This window comes from Perissodus microlepis, chromosome 14, assembly GCF_051167445.1.
Source record: "Perissodus microlepis isolate ML-2025 ecotype Zambia chromosome 14, ASM5116744v1, whole genome shotgun sequence".
NCBI lineage: Eukaryota > Metazoa > Chordata > Actinopteri > Cichliformes > Cichlidae > Perissodus > Perissodus microlepis.
Window position 1 is genome coordinate 24,301,011 of NC_140474.1, and position 16,704 is coordinate 24,317,714.

A 16,704-nucleotide genomic window follows, 5' to 3' on the forward strand; every position below is an offset into this window, starting at 1 on the left:
ATTAAATAGATTCAACATCTTTCTTCAACAGAATTGCAGACTGCACAGATGGTACCTTCCCAAAGGAAATAATACTATAGCTTACTAGGCTATATTAGACTTAACAGTTACTATATACAGTAATGGACTACTATATATTTTACATCAGATTAAAACTTTGGGTGTAAGATTCAGATAATTATTTATTAAAAGCTAGACATTTTAAATGAGAATAAGAAAGAAAAGTATGTCTGTGTGCCCCCTTTTCCCTGTTCATGCCCTATCGGCCCCCCTGGCTAAACTTTGCTAGATCCGCCCCTGCACAGTTACCAGCCTTCAGCTACGTAGAAAAAGATCCTGGTGTAGAAAGTAATATTAAATAAATTCTAACAACAGCTTATCAAGCTTAATAGTGCTGCTGTTGTTCAACCGCTGGTTTCCTCTTTCTGGTGAGAAGTGGGCCAAAAACTAAGAAGAGAGACGGACTCGCGACAGAAAAGCCGATCAGCTGATCATTAAGCAGTTTCATGATTGAAGTAGCAGCAGGAGAGAGAGAGAGAGAGAGAGAGGGGGGCAGTCGCTCCATATATCGGTTGTTAAGCTTAACGTGGGAATGCTTTACAAACATTCAGAGATGAACTTACACACTTGCTTTACTTCTCTCTGGGAAAACTTCCTCGGAGATGAAATGCCGGATTGCTAGCAAGGCTACAAATACACACAGCCGCTCTATCACGTGATGCATACTGCTGCAACGTGCTAGGTTATGAGCCGAGTTACACCTTGTAGCAAGTTTTGTGAGGTGCTTTTTTGATATTTAATGGATCGGATTACATTTTTTATTTCTCGCCGATATCCGATCCAGTAATTTGGGTCAGTATCGGACCGATACCGATACATAATATCGGATCGGTCCATCTCTAATTTGAATAGACCGGTGTTTGGGACTTTGGTCTTAGGGGCATTATAATAATTTATGCACTGGCCTTATATGGGGAAACATAGCTACTGCCTCTAAATATATATGAGATTTCTCAGTCAGAGTAGTTGGATAAACTTAAATGTTACATTGTTAAACAATTTCCAAAGCTCCTTTTCAGAGAACGTGGAGTTTTTTTGGCTGGATGGCGGTACTGTGCTACTATTAATACAACTATTCTGTCTCAGCCAGCTGCAAAAAAGAAACCCAAGAACCATTTTATCTACAGTATGTTTCCATTTTTCAGAGACAAAAGACAAAGGAAAGGAAAGGAAAGTTTGCTGGAAGAAATAGACAACAATTACACTTGCCCTAGGAGGCCGAGGGAACCTGACCACGTTGCTATGGAAACTCAAGTACAGCAGAAAGTAACACGAAAATCAATTCAGATTGAGCTTATCTCTCCTCTCTCTCTTTCCTTTCTCATTTCGCAAGGGCTACAAAGCATGCTTCCACTCTGAATCACATTTTTAACTATTGCTGGGCTTATGCAGCACTAATCAGAACAAACACAAAGACTTTCCTTCCATTCGACCCTTAAATGGGAGGGAAAAAAAATGTGGATTATAGGATCCAGAAAAATGCTTCTTCAAACGCACACCTTAGAAACTGTATGAAAGAAAGATGCAGACGTGAATGTGCTGCGACACAACACAAATCACCCTCTGTCTCAGGCGCTCATTCTTGTGCTTTCTTTCCTTTCTCTCCATCCTCTTCACTCGCTCCCTCAAAGGGGCAACAGCAGCTGTACGCAGGTGATAAGCGTGTGCGGCGATGGGCGCTCGGCTGTGATAGGCTGGCTCAACTCCTACGCTGATGTGAAGATTACAGGCTGCGTCTGTCAAAAGGCCACTCTGCCCGTGGTTGTCACCTCGTGACGTCACTGCTGCAAATGACAGTTTGACTGGCCACATACACGCACAGCGCCATTAATGCTTCAGTACGACGCGTCCTCTCAGGTTTAAGAACCTCTTGTACAAGAAGTCCCCCACATATCTCGAAATCATTAATTCAGTGCAGTAATATCACAGGAAGCTTAATTATAAATGTTTTTGTCTGCTTTTAATCGCACACAGACACACAGCTAGCACACAGTGAGGACATAGCAGACCCGCTGTTTTCACCACAGACACTTAGCAGCAGTCCACCGGGAGTTTGGGTGTTTGGATCTTAGTCACTGGCTGCACAATGGCAAGGTGAGGTCAAAGACGGGCCATGAGTATACCGAGTGTGTGATTGTCTGTGTGTGTCTAAGTGTTGTTCTCAAGGCTCATGCCAAAGAAGAGGCAAGAGGAAAGAAAACGAGCCTTGAAGAAAAATAATGATGCTTGATGCCTCATACATCAAGGAAAAGATGGAGGGTCACCTTGCTGTGAAGTCAGCTGGTCATTTACTTGTGATGGATTCAATCTGGAGAGCGATTTGTCCATTTGTCACCGGTGAAGTCAACTCAAACTTGCACGATGCGCTAAAACTGTGCAGTAATTGGACATTTCAGGTGTTCGGGGAATGGCTAAAACAAAGCTGTATCAGAACAAAAGTGACCAGTTATAGCTGCTTGGCACCAAAGAGAACATTAAAAAAAGAACAGTACAGCGACTAACAGTGATAAAAATGACGATAGTATATTTGTTGCACTAGTCCCAAACAATGATTAATGATCAAGCCACCAATCAGCTCAATCGGGTTCATTTTCTTGTATTATTTGGCAAAAGAGTTTAAAGTTTGCGCTTTTAAAATATTCTGATGATATTAGCAGGCTTCACCAGGTCACTGTATTAAGGGTTTGGGGTAGGATTAGTTTCACATCTTCACCTGTATTGGGGAAAATGGAAATCCTATAACAGAAAAAGTCTGGGGCTAAAATGCATGCAACAACATGTAATAGTTTCTAAAACTATGTTTGTTTAGCGCGTGGCAAAAATGCATCCTAACACTAGCCCAGGTGAACGTGAACAGGTCAACGCTTGAGGAGACACAGCAAAGAAAAGAAAAAGAAGTCTAGTCAAATTTGATCGACCCGAGAGGGAAATTCTGCCTCCCAGACACTGATTCTTATTTTCCATAATGCAACTCAATGGCAATCCTGCCTGGTCAGTGCACGTGTCTTTCAAGTCCCAAGCATTTTACAGAGGCTGTCCGGTAACATTTGTAGCAACTAAACCTGAGCTGAGATAACACGGAGAGCTCCGTAACTCGGGAAGATGCAGTAGTGTTTTCACAAGCTATAGCTGGATGTTAAGACGAACTTATACATCCACAAAGTGTTTGGTTGTGAAATTAGATCCCTCTCTCCGACTCTCTGATTGGTGTCCACTGCAGGTGTTCTGAAACCATGATCATGTCTAATCAGTGTTACAGATGCCCAGCATGGGGCCCACGGGCTCCCAGGCACTGTGTGAAAGTTTAAAGAGGCTCAATGTGATTTACTGTATTTTTACAGATTTACCACCCTGGGAGAAGAATAAGAGCACGTATTAATCCTTGATTGGATGGAAGATGAGAGAGAGAGAGAAAAAATTGGAGTGAAAAATCCCTATTAGGTCAGCAGAGTAATTTGAGTTATTAAGTGCCTTTTTTACTCTAATCAGTCACTTAAGATGGGATCAGACACTGCTGCATTATGGGATGTGACTGAGCACACCAGTTTGTCTCAATTTATCCCAGTGCTTCAGCTGGGAACATATGGACACATTCCTCCGTGAACCCCACCACCTGTCATGCATGACACATGCAGACACATGCATGAGCACAGGGTGCTTGCACCTACGCAGCCATTTCATTCAGCAGCCCACATACAGGAGAGTTTATAAACAGAAATTAATTGCTTGTTCCGGCTGTAATTAGCTCACACCATGCTTATTACTAATCTGTGTTTTGGCCCGACGCCAGGCTAGTTCTGGCCCGGATCCAGTCCATTTTCAGCAGAGCGTTGCTCTACGGTAATCCAAAAGCTCAGACAGGATGGACCTTTTCCTCTAGATGAGCTTCTTTCAACCATAAAACTTAAATTTCTAACTTTTCTCTGGAAAAAAAGCTAAATTATTTACATCTTTCTATTTCTGTCTTATTTGTTAAGGTAATAAGACAATGTGTATAAGATCAACAGTAACTTCAAATTGCATGTCATCTTGATAGTCTACACTTTCTTTCCGTAACACAAATTTCCTAAAATGAGATCACTGCACTCGCAGCACACTCTTCCAAATCAGCGCTTATCTAAGCTTCTGTCTTCAGGCCAAGTCAAAAACAAAGCGGCATCCCCCATAGCCAAATTGCCTATTAAAGATGAGAGCATGTTCAGTCTCCCATTGCGCCTAGCCATCACCACCCTAATCATTCTCAGCCTAAACAGCCTAATGGCTGCCATATTGCTACTGTTTATTAGTAAACACTGATGGAAGAGTGCCCGCCTCAACAGTTGTTGATTTTGTCTATCCGTATGGAGTATCAGCTGGGAATCACAGCCACCGTGCCAGAACGTTGCCTGCTGTTCAGTCCCCCATCACTAAATAGATTGCTTTATTGTTTTATGTGCATAGCGATTATGTCAGTAGACGGTTTAATATAAAACATGAACATCAGTGAAACAGTTGCTCAACAGATGAACTAAAAAAAAAGAAAAAGGAAAAGAGAGGACATGAAAGGAACTTTTTTTAAGAATTGCATTGTGTTTCTGTGAGAATGTACGAGTCTGTGCATCAGCTCCAGAGCTGGATTCTTCAAAGATCACCTTAGGTTTAAGATGCTTTTGGGAAGCCCAGTCCAAGATTGATTTCCCTCCATCTCAGTCTCAGTAACCCTTGTATCGATCCTTATCAAATATGTATCACGTCCTCAAGCCCTCACCACAACTAAGATGGAGACTTCAAACAGTGGAAGCTCAAAGAGAAAGTCAGAGGGGAGCGAGGTTTTATTTATCTCTCCTCTGTGCTGAAGGAAGATCTGAATCGAAATAATAATGTAAAAAGCGTAAAAATGTTCCTGAACCATCCAAAAACCGCTGCTTATTAAAGAACCTTCAAGATGAAAATGTGATCCCAGCTATTTTAAAGCCTCAAACATCAAAGCTTTCAAAATAACACGGTGTGAATGCCACCCAACAGCGAGCTAAGAAAAGGCAACAGTGAGATGACTGCGCGCACAATGCGTGTACACAAGAAAACATCTCCGCTCTAACCTCACTTCTTGCTAAAAGGGTCTTGTCTCGTCCTGTTCCAATTCCCCAAACTCCCCTTCACGCAGCACTCATAAGTTGCAAATGCACAAAATGCATCCTTCAGTTCGCGTTCCCATAATTCTCTGTGGCAGCAGAGTGATTAATGCACACAACTATTGATTTTGCTTTTTTTATTACGAGAGAGCGGCCTTAGCCCACCAACCCAAAACACTCCTTATGTGACAACATCACAAGCTGCACACACAACAAATATGTGCTGTTAAAAATAGAAATAGTTACTCAGAAGCAGCACATTTACAGAGAAACATACTATAGAAACAAAAAGCACCCCATCTCCTTTAGAGTCAGTGTGTGTGTGTGTGTGTGTGTGTGTGTGTGTGTGTGTGTGTGTGTGTGTGTGTGTGTGTACATGTTTAGACGTCCTTGTTGAGGACAGAAAATTGGCTTGGCACTATACTTGTGGGGACCAGCAGTCACTTATGGGGACAAAATGCCCGTCCCAACGAGTTTAAAGGCATTTTTAAGGCTCAAAATGTGGTTTTAGTGTCAGGGTTACAATTAGGTTATCATTAGGTTTAGGCTGAGGTTTAGGGTTAGGCATCCATTTTTAATGGTTAGGGTTAGGGTAAGCGGCTAGGGAAAGCATTATGTCAATTAGATGTCTTCACTAAGATATGAAAACAAGAGCGTGTGTGTGTGTGGACTGGGAAAAGGGGTGCAGTGAAAGACAAGGGTCAGCATTTCACTAACTGCTGATCTGTGTGGGAGGAGGGGGGGAGCAAAATGATAGGCGGTGTTGTTTTCATAGGGTTTCACTGCAGAATGGGTGGAGTGTGGTGCAAACACACACATACACACACAGCCATGCACCCACTAACATACACACAGGCACATATATGTGCTGATATGCACACATGCTCATAATAATATCTTGAGCTTTCTCTGAATTCCAGTCATCGCACTCTTGTGCTTGACCCATTTTCAAGCCCCCCCCCCAAACAACAAGATCAACAAACCCTGCTCGTGTGGGGAGGAAGAAACAGAAATTTGAAAGAGACTGAAAGTGAGAACGAGTGAAGAAAGCTTTAAAGACGAAGACAGAGGGACGAGATCATGTGGCGAATGTGATGCAGTCTCTTGTTTACCAAAGAAAAAGCCTCACCCACACGTCTCTCTAGCCCTTCCTTCTCACTCTTTTGTTTCCCCAACTCTCCCCTCACTTCCTTTCTTCTAATCTGTCCTCTCCTTCTCGACATTTCATTGCATCTTATTCCCTCACAAACTCATTCCTAGCACTGTGCCCTCCTTTCAAGGTTGGCCTGACTTTGGGCGTGTTGAATTTACAGCCCCATCTCTGCCTGCCTTCTCAGTGCCCTCACTGCCAATCTCAGTGAAAAATGGAGACGGTGGCACATCACTGGCATGATAAAAGTCCTGCAACAGTGATCACGTAAACCAAATACCTACAGTAGCCCCTTTGAAGACATCCTTTACATTCCCGCAACTGGGCCGCTGGCTGGTTAAGGCTGTGATTCTATTAGGAAGCAAACTGTTTAATTAGCCCCTATAAGCACTCACAAGGAAGAGAGACGAGTGAGCAGAATGCAAGAAGCCAACACGCATGTGACTGAAAAATGTAACCAGATTTTTTTTTTTGTCCCCTTCGCCGATGCTCTGAGTATTGGATGGAGTTATTTGCATAAAGCAAATAAAAAAAATAGCATTTTCCATGCAGGAGGAAATTGACTGGGGCACTGTGCCAAGCAGGTTATGCAACGAGATGAGAGGAAAAGAAAGAAGTCCGACAGTCAAGGCCGGTGGAGGAGGATGGAAGAGAAGAGAAGAGAAGAGAAGAGAAGAGAAGTATTTTCCTCAGTCAAACATAAACATAAAAAAATGTCAACATCTGATTTTATCATTATGGATAAACACCATATTACAATATATTATGTATAGTGTATACAAACCAAAAAAACTCTCTCTTTAAAACGTGCGCGGTATGATCCAGTGATACAGGATATGTTTGTAGTTCTATTTTGCAATTAATAAACAGTTAATAAATATTAGAATTATTTAGTTTATCACAATATAATTTGCAAACAAAATCAAAACAAGCAAAAAATGTGATATTTGTTAATAAATGAAGTATGCAGACATGTTTTTGGTTAAAAAAAATATTACTGAATAGTAAAAATATATTTATACAAAGATTTGGCCAAATCTAGACGACAGACAAGTGCTGTACTCTTATAGTATTTATGCACTGTCCAAATTTTATTCAAACATCGGAGAAGAAAAGTTATGGTGGACAAGTTATGGTGTGCTGCCATCTTGGTGGACAGCCAAGATGGCAGCACACCCTGGAAGTAGGCACCCTGGAAGTAGGCAGGACCTGTGGAGTCTCTTCCTTCCTTCCTTCCTTCCTTCCTTCCTTCCTTCCTTCCTTCGCACTCTAAGCCTGTGTCTTACTGTATCGCACAATAAACCTTCCTGTCGTTCATCTCTAACCTAATCTCCTGCCTGAAAAGACGAGAGGCATGCGTTTTCTTTCCCTGAAGGAGGCCGTATCTCCTTGTGACGGGGAGATATGGCCTCCTTCTTCTTTTCCTGTCCTCTCCCCATCCTACTTGACCTCTCTTCACCTTTCCCCTCTTTACCAGCTGTCCCCCAGGGCGTTTCTGCAGGTCATCGGTCTGGCTTACACGTCGTTATCTTAGGCTGTGTCAGGTTTCCTCCCGGATTAGTATGTGATGTACAGGTGTACAGGTTTAGTTTCTCTTAGCCTAAGTACATTACAGCACTGGGCCTGATAGGTCTCGTCAAATGAATCATATCACCACATCTTCATTTTGATTTTAATAGTTAGAAATCAAAGCTACAAATCCCCAGCGATTTAAAAGACAACGATATGAGGCTGACTATTACAAATGATGAGATGGTTGATAAGTGTCGTCAGTGGTCAGTGACAGCTGAGCCTAGTTCTTCCAGAAGTTTCATCCTGTTAAAAGAGAGTTTTTTCTTCCCACTATTGCCAAGTGCTTGATCAAACATTTCCCTTCTTAAACTCATTTTGTCATTTTGTCAAGTATTTTCATGTTATTTTTATTTTAGATGCATAGCACTTTCACCAACAGCTGTTTTTTTTTATGTGCTATACAGGGAGTGCAGAATTATTAGGCAAATGAGTATTTTGTCCACATCATCCTCTTCATGCATGTTGTCTTACTCCAAGCTGTATAGGCTCGAAAGCCTACTACCAATTAAGCATATTAGGTGATGTGCATCTCTGTAATGAGAAGGGGTGTGGTCTAATGACATCAACACCCTATATCAGGTGTGCATAATTATTAGGCAACATCCTTTCCTTTGGCAAAATGGGTCAAAAGAAGGACTTGACAGGCTCAGAAAAGTCAAAAATAGTGAGATATCTTGCAGAGGGATGCAGCAGTCTCAAAATTGCAAAGCTTCTGAAGCGTGATCATCGAACAATCAAGCGTTTCATTCAAAATAGTCAACAGGGTCGCAAGAAGCGTGTGGAAAAACCAAGGCGCAAAATAACTGCCCATGAACTGAGAAAAGTCAAGCGTGCAGCTGCCAAGATGCCACTTGCCACCAGTTTGGCCATATTTCAGAGCTGCAACATCACTGGAGTGCCCAAAAGCATAAGGTGTGCAATACTCAGAGACATGGCCAAGGTAAGAAAGGCTGAAAGACGACCACCACTGAACAAGACACACAAGCTGAAACGTCAAGACTGGGCCAAGAAATATCTCAAGACTGATTTTTCTAAGGTTTTATGGACTGATGAAATGAGAGTGAGTCTTGATGGGCCAGATGGATGGGCCCGTGGCTGGATTGGTAAAGGGCAGAGAGCTCCAGTCCGACTCAGACGCCAGCAAGGTGGAGGTGGAGTACTGGTTTGGGCTGGTATCATCAAAGATGAGCTTCTGGGGCCTTTTCGGGTTGAGGATGGAGTCAAGCTCAACTCCCAGTCCTACTGCCAGTTTCTGGAAGACACCTTCTTCAAGCAGTGGTACAGGAAGAAGTCTGCATCCTTCAAGAAAAACATGATTTTCATGCAGGACAATGCTCCATCACACGCGTCCAAGTACTCCACAGCGTGGCTGGCAAGAAAGGGTATAAAAGAAGAAAAACTAATGACATGGCCACCTTGTTCACCTGATCTGAACCCCATTGAGAACCTGTGGTCCATCATCAAATGTGAGATTTACAAGGAGGGAAAACAGTACACCTCTCTGAACAGTGTCTGGGAGGCTGTGGTTGCTGCTGCACGCAATGTTGATGGTGAACAGATCAAAACACTGACAGAATCCATGGATGGCAGGCTTTTGAGTGTCCTTGCAAAGAAAGGTGGCTATATTGGTCGCTGATTTGTTTTTGTTTTGTTTTTGAATGTCAGAAATGTATATTTGTGAATGTGGAGATGTTATATTGGTTTCACTGGTAAAAATAAATGATTGAAATGGGTATATATTTGTTTTTTGTTAAGTTGCCTAATAATTATGCACAGTAATAGTCACCTGCACACACAGATATCCCCCTAAAATAGCTAAAACTAAAAACAAACTAAAAACTACTTCCAAAAACATTCAGCTTTGATATTAATGAGTTTTTTGGGTTCATTGAGAACATGGTTGTTGTTCAATAATAAAATTATTCCTCAAAAATACAACTTGCCTAATAATTCTGCACTCCCTGTAGATTAAACTTGATTTGGCACAATCTTTAAAAAGAAAGATTCTGATGCTTTTTGGGACAACATCCTAGACCAAGATAGGCAGCAATCTGACATTAATGAGAAATACAAGTCAAATTATAATTTATTAACCTAAAGAAAGGGTCCAATTACATAATCTAAACACTCACATCTAGGCACTACGCCGAAAATTCTGCTCTTTCAGTTTCAAACTTTGATGCCTCTACTTGCAAAACAAAAGTTAAACCCTGAGAGCTATCTTGTGTGCATCCTTTCTTACCAACAGCATGATAACTTTGGGCTAATGTTCCCTCTTCATCTATAGAGCGCAAGAACAGTCAATAAGAAGTTGGTCTGTACACGGTAGGCACAAGAGGAACTAATCTAAGACTTGACAGATTTCAGCTCACGGCTGACGATGCAAGCAGAGGGCGAATTTGTGCTCAAATTGCACAACATACGTAACTATGAGCATCCTAGAGACGAGCACAAGGTCTCTGACACGACATGTTCTCTGCAGCTCATTCGGCGTTTAAGCACTGGTTTTGCAGAAGCTCTTGTCTGAAACCAAGGCCGCCCAGCTCATTAAGCTGCCTCATATCATGAATGATAGGAGACAAAAGGCAGGTAGATAGAAAACACAGAGACACACACTATCCCTTTTCAAAAAGCACGGGCACTTGACATGCAAACACACCGGGGTGTGTAAAAAAAAAAGAAAAGCTCTGCATTTACATGAATGTGTGCACACAGGTAGTAAGACAACAGGAGCGCACACGTGCATTCAAATAAAGGTCCATCATATAAAATCCTGGCAGGACCACAGTAGGACACAGCTCAACTCCTCCCCTCCCTACTCTACCTTCCTTCCTTTCATATTTTTTTACCCCTTTCATCTCTGTATTAGCTCTGTCAATTGTTTATCAAAAGCGGCGAGGAGGCGATCGGAGCCGGCCATTTGAAAGCTCGTGCTGCAAGATCCATTTTAAAATTCATGACGGGTTAATGGTATGTTAGTGGCAACATTAGGACCCGGTGAGCTTGCATCATGCTCATTCACATTGAAAACAGGCCGCTTCAAATGACTACTAAGCAGTCCTCGTTCTGAAAGGTAATTCATATTGTAATTAACTTTTCAATCACAGCTGATTAATTAAGACAAGCTCTAGTCTGTAATTATGCATCTATTTTTGACCCTAATGTGAATCACTGGATATTCCACAGATGTCAGCAGCTGCGATTTGAGCCAGTTTCCTCTCTGCGACTTAGAGATCTCAAAAGGCAAAAACTCACACCTGAACATTTTAAGCAGCGAGCACATTGTTGGTATCAGCTTAGATGTTTCAGAGCCGCAGGTCTTTATCACCATGATCTGCCACAATGTTTTAACCATTTTGATTATTTCAGCCTCTATTCAGAGAAATATCTTATAAAAGATGTGTCTTTCTTCTAATTCTGATGCACCGTGCAAAGGTAGAGAAGTGCACTTGATGTTACCGCTCCCAACAAAAACCTGAGATTAATAATTCAGTGAGGCGGTGGGATAGCTTTATTTTGTGTCCTCTGAGACTAAATCGTCTTTTATGTAAAACTGAATAAAAGAAAGGAAAGGGCTGTGGAAAAAAAAAAAGTCGGAAAACTAGGCTGGGCCAGACTGCATCCCTCTGCCATTGTCAAGCCCGGTTGGTATCCTTATGGTGTCTCTCACTCACTCTTGTTCTTTGCTCACGCACAAACACGAGCACACAACACACACACACACACACCTCCTAACCCTCCTAGAGTAAACATACCCTCTCCATAACAGTGCGCGGTGAATCCGCTCATGCATCAGAATCTACCATCAAATATTTATCATCGAGCAGCAGTGATTTTGACCGTGTGCTCATGCTTTTGACAGCACTCGCCTGCTGCAATACTTATTGGGGTAAACACAGACAATCCGATATCGTTGTTCTTTTGAACACTCGTGAAAGAACTCAAAAGAACACCAAGTGTACAATATAATCCATCAAAACTTCACTGCATATTCTATAGGCCGTCTGGCCTGCGGTAAAAAGCACAGACATCACTGTGGACTGTATGAGAGCTGATTTGGAAAAATAACTGGCAGACATTGCATTTTAATTTGCAGAAATGGCACAAATACTACTCCTGGTCTATACACGGAGAGGTGTTCTTCATGTATTTTCTAATTCAGGTCAACAAACTTTTGTTTTTGATCTAGAGAACACACGTAAAAGTATTTCATTTGCATGGACGCTTTTGTTTTTTCAGTCACACTTAAGATAAACATCATCTCTGGGTCTTGTCTACATGATTCATTTCATTTGCGGAACCTAATCATATCTGCATGCTGCGTATTTGCTCGCTCTCCGTGACATTAGGCAATGTCTTCAACCAGCAGCTTGCAGCGAGTAACTCGAGTAACCTCGAGTAAATAAGTCGCTGGCATGGATCAGAAGACACATCTTCATGCTTGAGCACACACATTTAAAATGCCACCAAAACACCGTCCCAGATTCTGCCTTCAGTCAAATGACATCAAGTGCTCACTTACAGGTCCCTGAACGCCACAGTATGAAGCAAAATCAGCCAGCGGGCAGTACATGGAGCAATCAAAGAGATAAGCATCCCATTTAACCTGAGTAAAAATTCAAGCTACAGAACGTTCTGGTGTGTTGCGCTATCACGCTGTGCCACTGGATTCAAATAAGGAGGGTAAACTAGGTCATTGGTATGTAATGCTATGTAAACTGTCCCACTTTACCCCTTGCTGGACTCAAAATGGCGTTGGCTGAGGTGGAGTGTGTACAAGAAAGAGAAGCCCAGTGATTCAATGTGACAGTTATCAACATCCTCTGGCTAGTGAGAGGACATAGCTGTATAGAGCTGCAGAGCCCCAGTAATGGCAGACTCAGCCAGTAAACAGGTAAGAAGATGACTCACAGCTAAACAGAACACAGCGTCCAAAGAGCACAGAGCAGAGTAAGTGGAAGGCAACTGGGCATAAACAGCAAAAAAAAAAAAAAAAAAAAGGACACAACTCTCAGAAATTACCGGCATGGCCACTAAAAGTCTTTTTTTAGTACATACCTTGCACAAAGTTACAAATGTGGTCGGTCATTTTAGCATCAATGTTTGCTTTTTACCTTCAGATATACACATTAAGTTCAATTATCACCATGTTGTGAACATGGAGGCTTTGCGTGCTAAAAGCTCTATATTTGAAGTTTTTCTCCTACCTGAGCTGAGCGACACGGTGTCTTTCTCCCATGATACGACAGTGACGTAGGCCTCCACAGAAGCAGGAATAATGCACTTGAACACGGCTACACTCCCTCTCATAGCCTTCTGGTCAGCCACTCTGACTGTGTAGGGTTCCCGTGATACTATTGAACAATAAAAAAACAGAATTAAAAGGCATGTCTCATTTACAGGGCAAAAAAATGACATTATTATGCATTTTTTTAAAGACATATAGGGTGAAGCAAACTGGGTCTGCCATCAAAGAAAGCATCAGAGTTCAGATCTATGGTATAAAATTGCAAAGAAGGGGACACTTTCCATGGTAGTGGAATGTGTAGCTTAAAGTAGAGACACAAGTTTCACCTAAAAAAACTTAACTACAAAACTGGTGCATGTTATAGCATGAACTTCTAATCTTATCTGTGTTTCAGAGAACACAGTCCACAGCAGGTATCAACCACCTTACACAACTCCTTGTAGCTATGTAGGAACAGATCAACGGAGGTGAATAACATGGGCTATTCAGACCCCCAGCCTCCGTCAGAATGCTGCTGAAGTTCTACTAGAGGTGGGACGCACTTCCTCAGTATACATTTAGGCATGGCTGGACTAATTGGCATCCTCCACTCACCATTAGTTATTGCTGAGCTCCTCTCTTCCCCTGATTGTTCAACACATTTGGCCAAAAGTCTACTGATACAGTTACAAAACTGATCATTGACCTGTGCCCTAGGGTGTCCTGGTTAACATTCTTATGCGTGAAAGTGGTGTTATTTATGGACAAATATTTCAATGCCAGAACAGTGCTTGGATTCAGATCATTCAGATTTTTCTTCCCAGTCGCTTCCCTCCAGTTTTACTGTCATTGCCCAGATGAGCACTGAAGTCCCCCAGTAGGACAATGGTGTCTCCAACTTGGGTCACTTCCATCATCCTACTCAGGGACTCCAAGAAACTACCAGAAACTCAGAGCTGTTATTTTGTGCTTTACAGTCAGGATCTCTTTTTTTGACACTAGGGAAAACCCCAGTTTTCAGGCACTAAGCTTGGATGATACAAGTATGCCCACCTCTGTCCGACACTGCCCTGTCCAATCACTGAGGGCAATAGCAGATTGGACTAACGTCCAGCCTTCTCCAGTAGACTGCTTCCAAAAGCTGTGCATTGAAGTCCAACATTATCAGGCCAGTTTCTCCTAATCTAAAGCGCTACCTTAGGTTTCTTCCCAAAGAGAGAAGTGACCTTGCATGTCCTGAGAACAACTTGGGATTGGACCATCAAGGGGGGTTCTGCCTGGCAACTGTCTGATCTATACCTACAGAGCAATCATTAGTTGCTCTAAGCCTTTAAGCAGCATTGTTGTAAGATTTTGGACCTTTGCTGGACTTAACCACTAAACCAGCGGTCCCCAACCCCCGGGCCTCGGACCGGTATCGGTCCGTGAGTCGTTTGGTACCGGGCCGCGAGAGTTGAGGCTCAGGTGTGAAAAATATGGTTTTCAGGGTTTTTATCGGTTTTCAGCGTTATTTTGTTATCGTTTTTATCGTTAACTCGGTTTTCCTGGGTCTTTTCACATGTGTTATGAATAAATCTTCTTTTTTTCGGTACCGGTACTAGTTTTATTTTGTTGTATTTATCCGCGACACCTTAAAGGTCGGTCCGTGAAAATATTGTCGGGCATAAACCGGTCCGTGGCGCAAAAAAAGGTTGGGGACCGCTGCACTAAACTACAAAAAAATAACACTATCAGTACTACAAGTGTTGTACACTCAGTCTGTTAAATTCATACCCATGCAAGTTCCCCATCATCACAATAACAACAAGTCCTTCAAACCCTTATCTGGACACTCACCGGCTTTGATGTGGACATCCTGACTCCTAATCTTGCCAGAAGGGTTCTCGGCAGTGCAGTAGTACGTGTTGTCATGGATCAGCTTGCTAAAGCTGGATGGCAGGAAGTTAAAGATCTGGAGGGTTCCATTGGGGTGAACGTGACGGATGCTGGGGACATCGTAGATCTCCTCGCCGGTAGCCAGATACCACCGCAACGAGGCAGGCGGCGCACCCCCAGCAGGACAGGGCACAGAGGTCCCTGTGGTGCTGGCAAATACTACCTCTTGCAGAGATGCATTGACAAAGTATAAGCTGGAATGTAGGTCTTCACTGAAAACTGGAAAAGAAAAAGAAAAAAAATAGGAGAACATCACAATCTGTGGTTTTTATTTATCAGTCTTTCATTTTTAAATTTTGCAGTAATTATTGCTGAAAGCACCACCTTAACATAAGTTGATAAATAAGCTCCTGATATTAAGCTCTTGATATTTAAGTATCAATTTAAAATAGTTAAGATGAAGAAGATTGAATCAGTATTTGTTAAAAATCTCTGACTCCAAGTGTTGCTTATTCATTGCTCATGATCAGCAGTTATGGATTCATCAGTGTATTCCCATCCCTGGGATTTTGGGAACATTAAATTAACATAAACTCCCATCAATTATGAAATAAGGTCCACGGCCGTGATTATGTTCATGCTTCAGTTTAAACTGGCATCACTGTAAAGAGAATGGCATTAAATGTAGTTAGTGCAGGAGCATTCTCAAGAGGATAGGAGGGTAATAAATGTCAATGTTGGATCAATTAGCTGCATATAAATCTACAGCTGTTTGATTTCAGAGTGAAGAAGCCAAGGCAGCAGATGTCTACGATCGGAGGTTCTGTGAAAAGACAGTTTGTTTGTATTTCAGGCAAAAATACAGCATTTGTGTGTGTATGCCTTGTCGCCTCAGCCTGGTGGCAAAGCTCTGCAGTAAATGGCTTACAGTGGCACTGGCAGCTGGCTTGGACCCTCTCTGGGGAGAAAACATTTTAGCACTTCATAAATTCCTAACAAGGTTTCAAATTGCAGACATTTCCATCCTTTTCTCTGCTCCAGTAGCTCTGAACTAGCAATGAGACACTCCACTGACCTGCACATGTACACATGCAAAACACTCATTTGAAGATTAGGAATTCAACACACAAAAATTATTATGGAGGTAAGGATCACTGCTGGAGCCTTTCTCCCGAGAAAGGAATATGCAGATATATTGAAAAGTTGGACAGAGACCTATATTTTCAATGTTATATAAACTACACTACACCACTACACTAAAAAAAACTATACAGACATTTCATTTAAATGTTTTGACTCTAGTTCAGGGCATTTGCTACATTAAGCTTAGATAAAACAGTGTTCTGTATATTGCCCCCCCCCCCCACTACAGTATTTTCTTATAAATGCATTTTTTCTTACAAAATAATTTAAATAATATTATATTATAAGGGGTAAATGGTGCTTCTGCAAATAGACAGCAAGTGAAAGAGTTTTTTTCCCCCAGGAATATGAATAAATGGCGAAAATAACCTTATCTTTTATGTTAGCTTAAATTAGTGCTATAAAGGCTAATGCTAATTTAAAATAAAATACAAAATAAACAAGCTAACACTGATATTAGTAGCATTCAAACCCGCAAAAAACTATGTCAAAAAAGTGCACTCATTTTAGATGTATTTGAAACTTCTACATTAAAATGTTTAGCGCTAACAAAGTTAGTTGTTTTT

At 41.8% G+C, this 16,704-nt stretch overlaps 1 protein-coding gene across 4 annotated transcripts in view; it reads right to left on the reverse strand.

Annotated features, from left to right (window-relative positions):
* dscamb (Down syndrome cell adhesion molecule b) overlaps positions 1 to 16,704 on the reverse strand; it is a 130,800-nt gene that overhangs the window by 95,723 nt on the left and 18,373 nt on the right. For all 4 annotated transcript variants that reach the window (XM_084951147.1, XM_084951146.1, XM_084951149.1 and 1 more), the window contains exons 2-3: positions 14,957 to 15,274; positions 13,101 to 13,247 (exon numbers count right to left, since the gene is read on the reverse strand). In XM_084951147.1, coding sequence (XP_084807273.1) covers positions 13,101 to 13,247; positions 14,957 to 15,274 — 465 coding nt within the window. The remainder of the gene's footprint in view (positions 1 to 13,100; positions 13,248 to 14,956; positions 15,275 to 16,704) is intronic.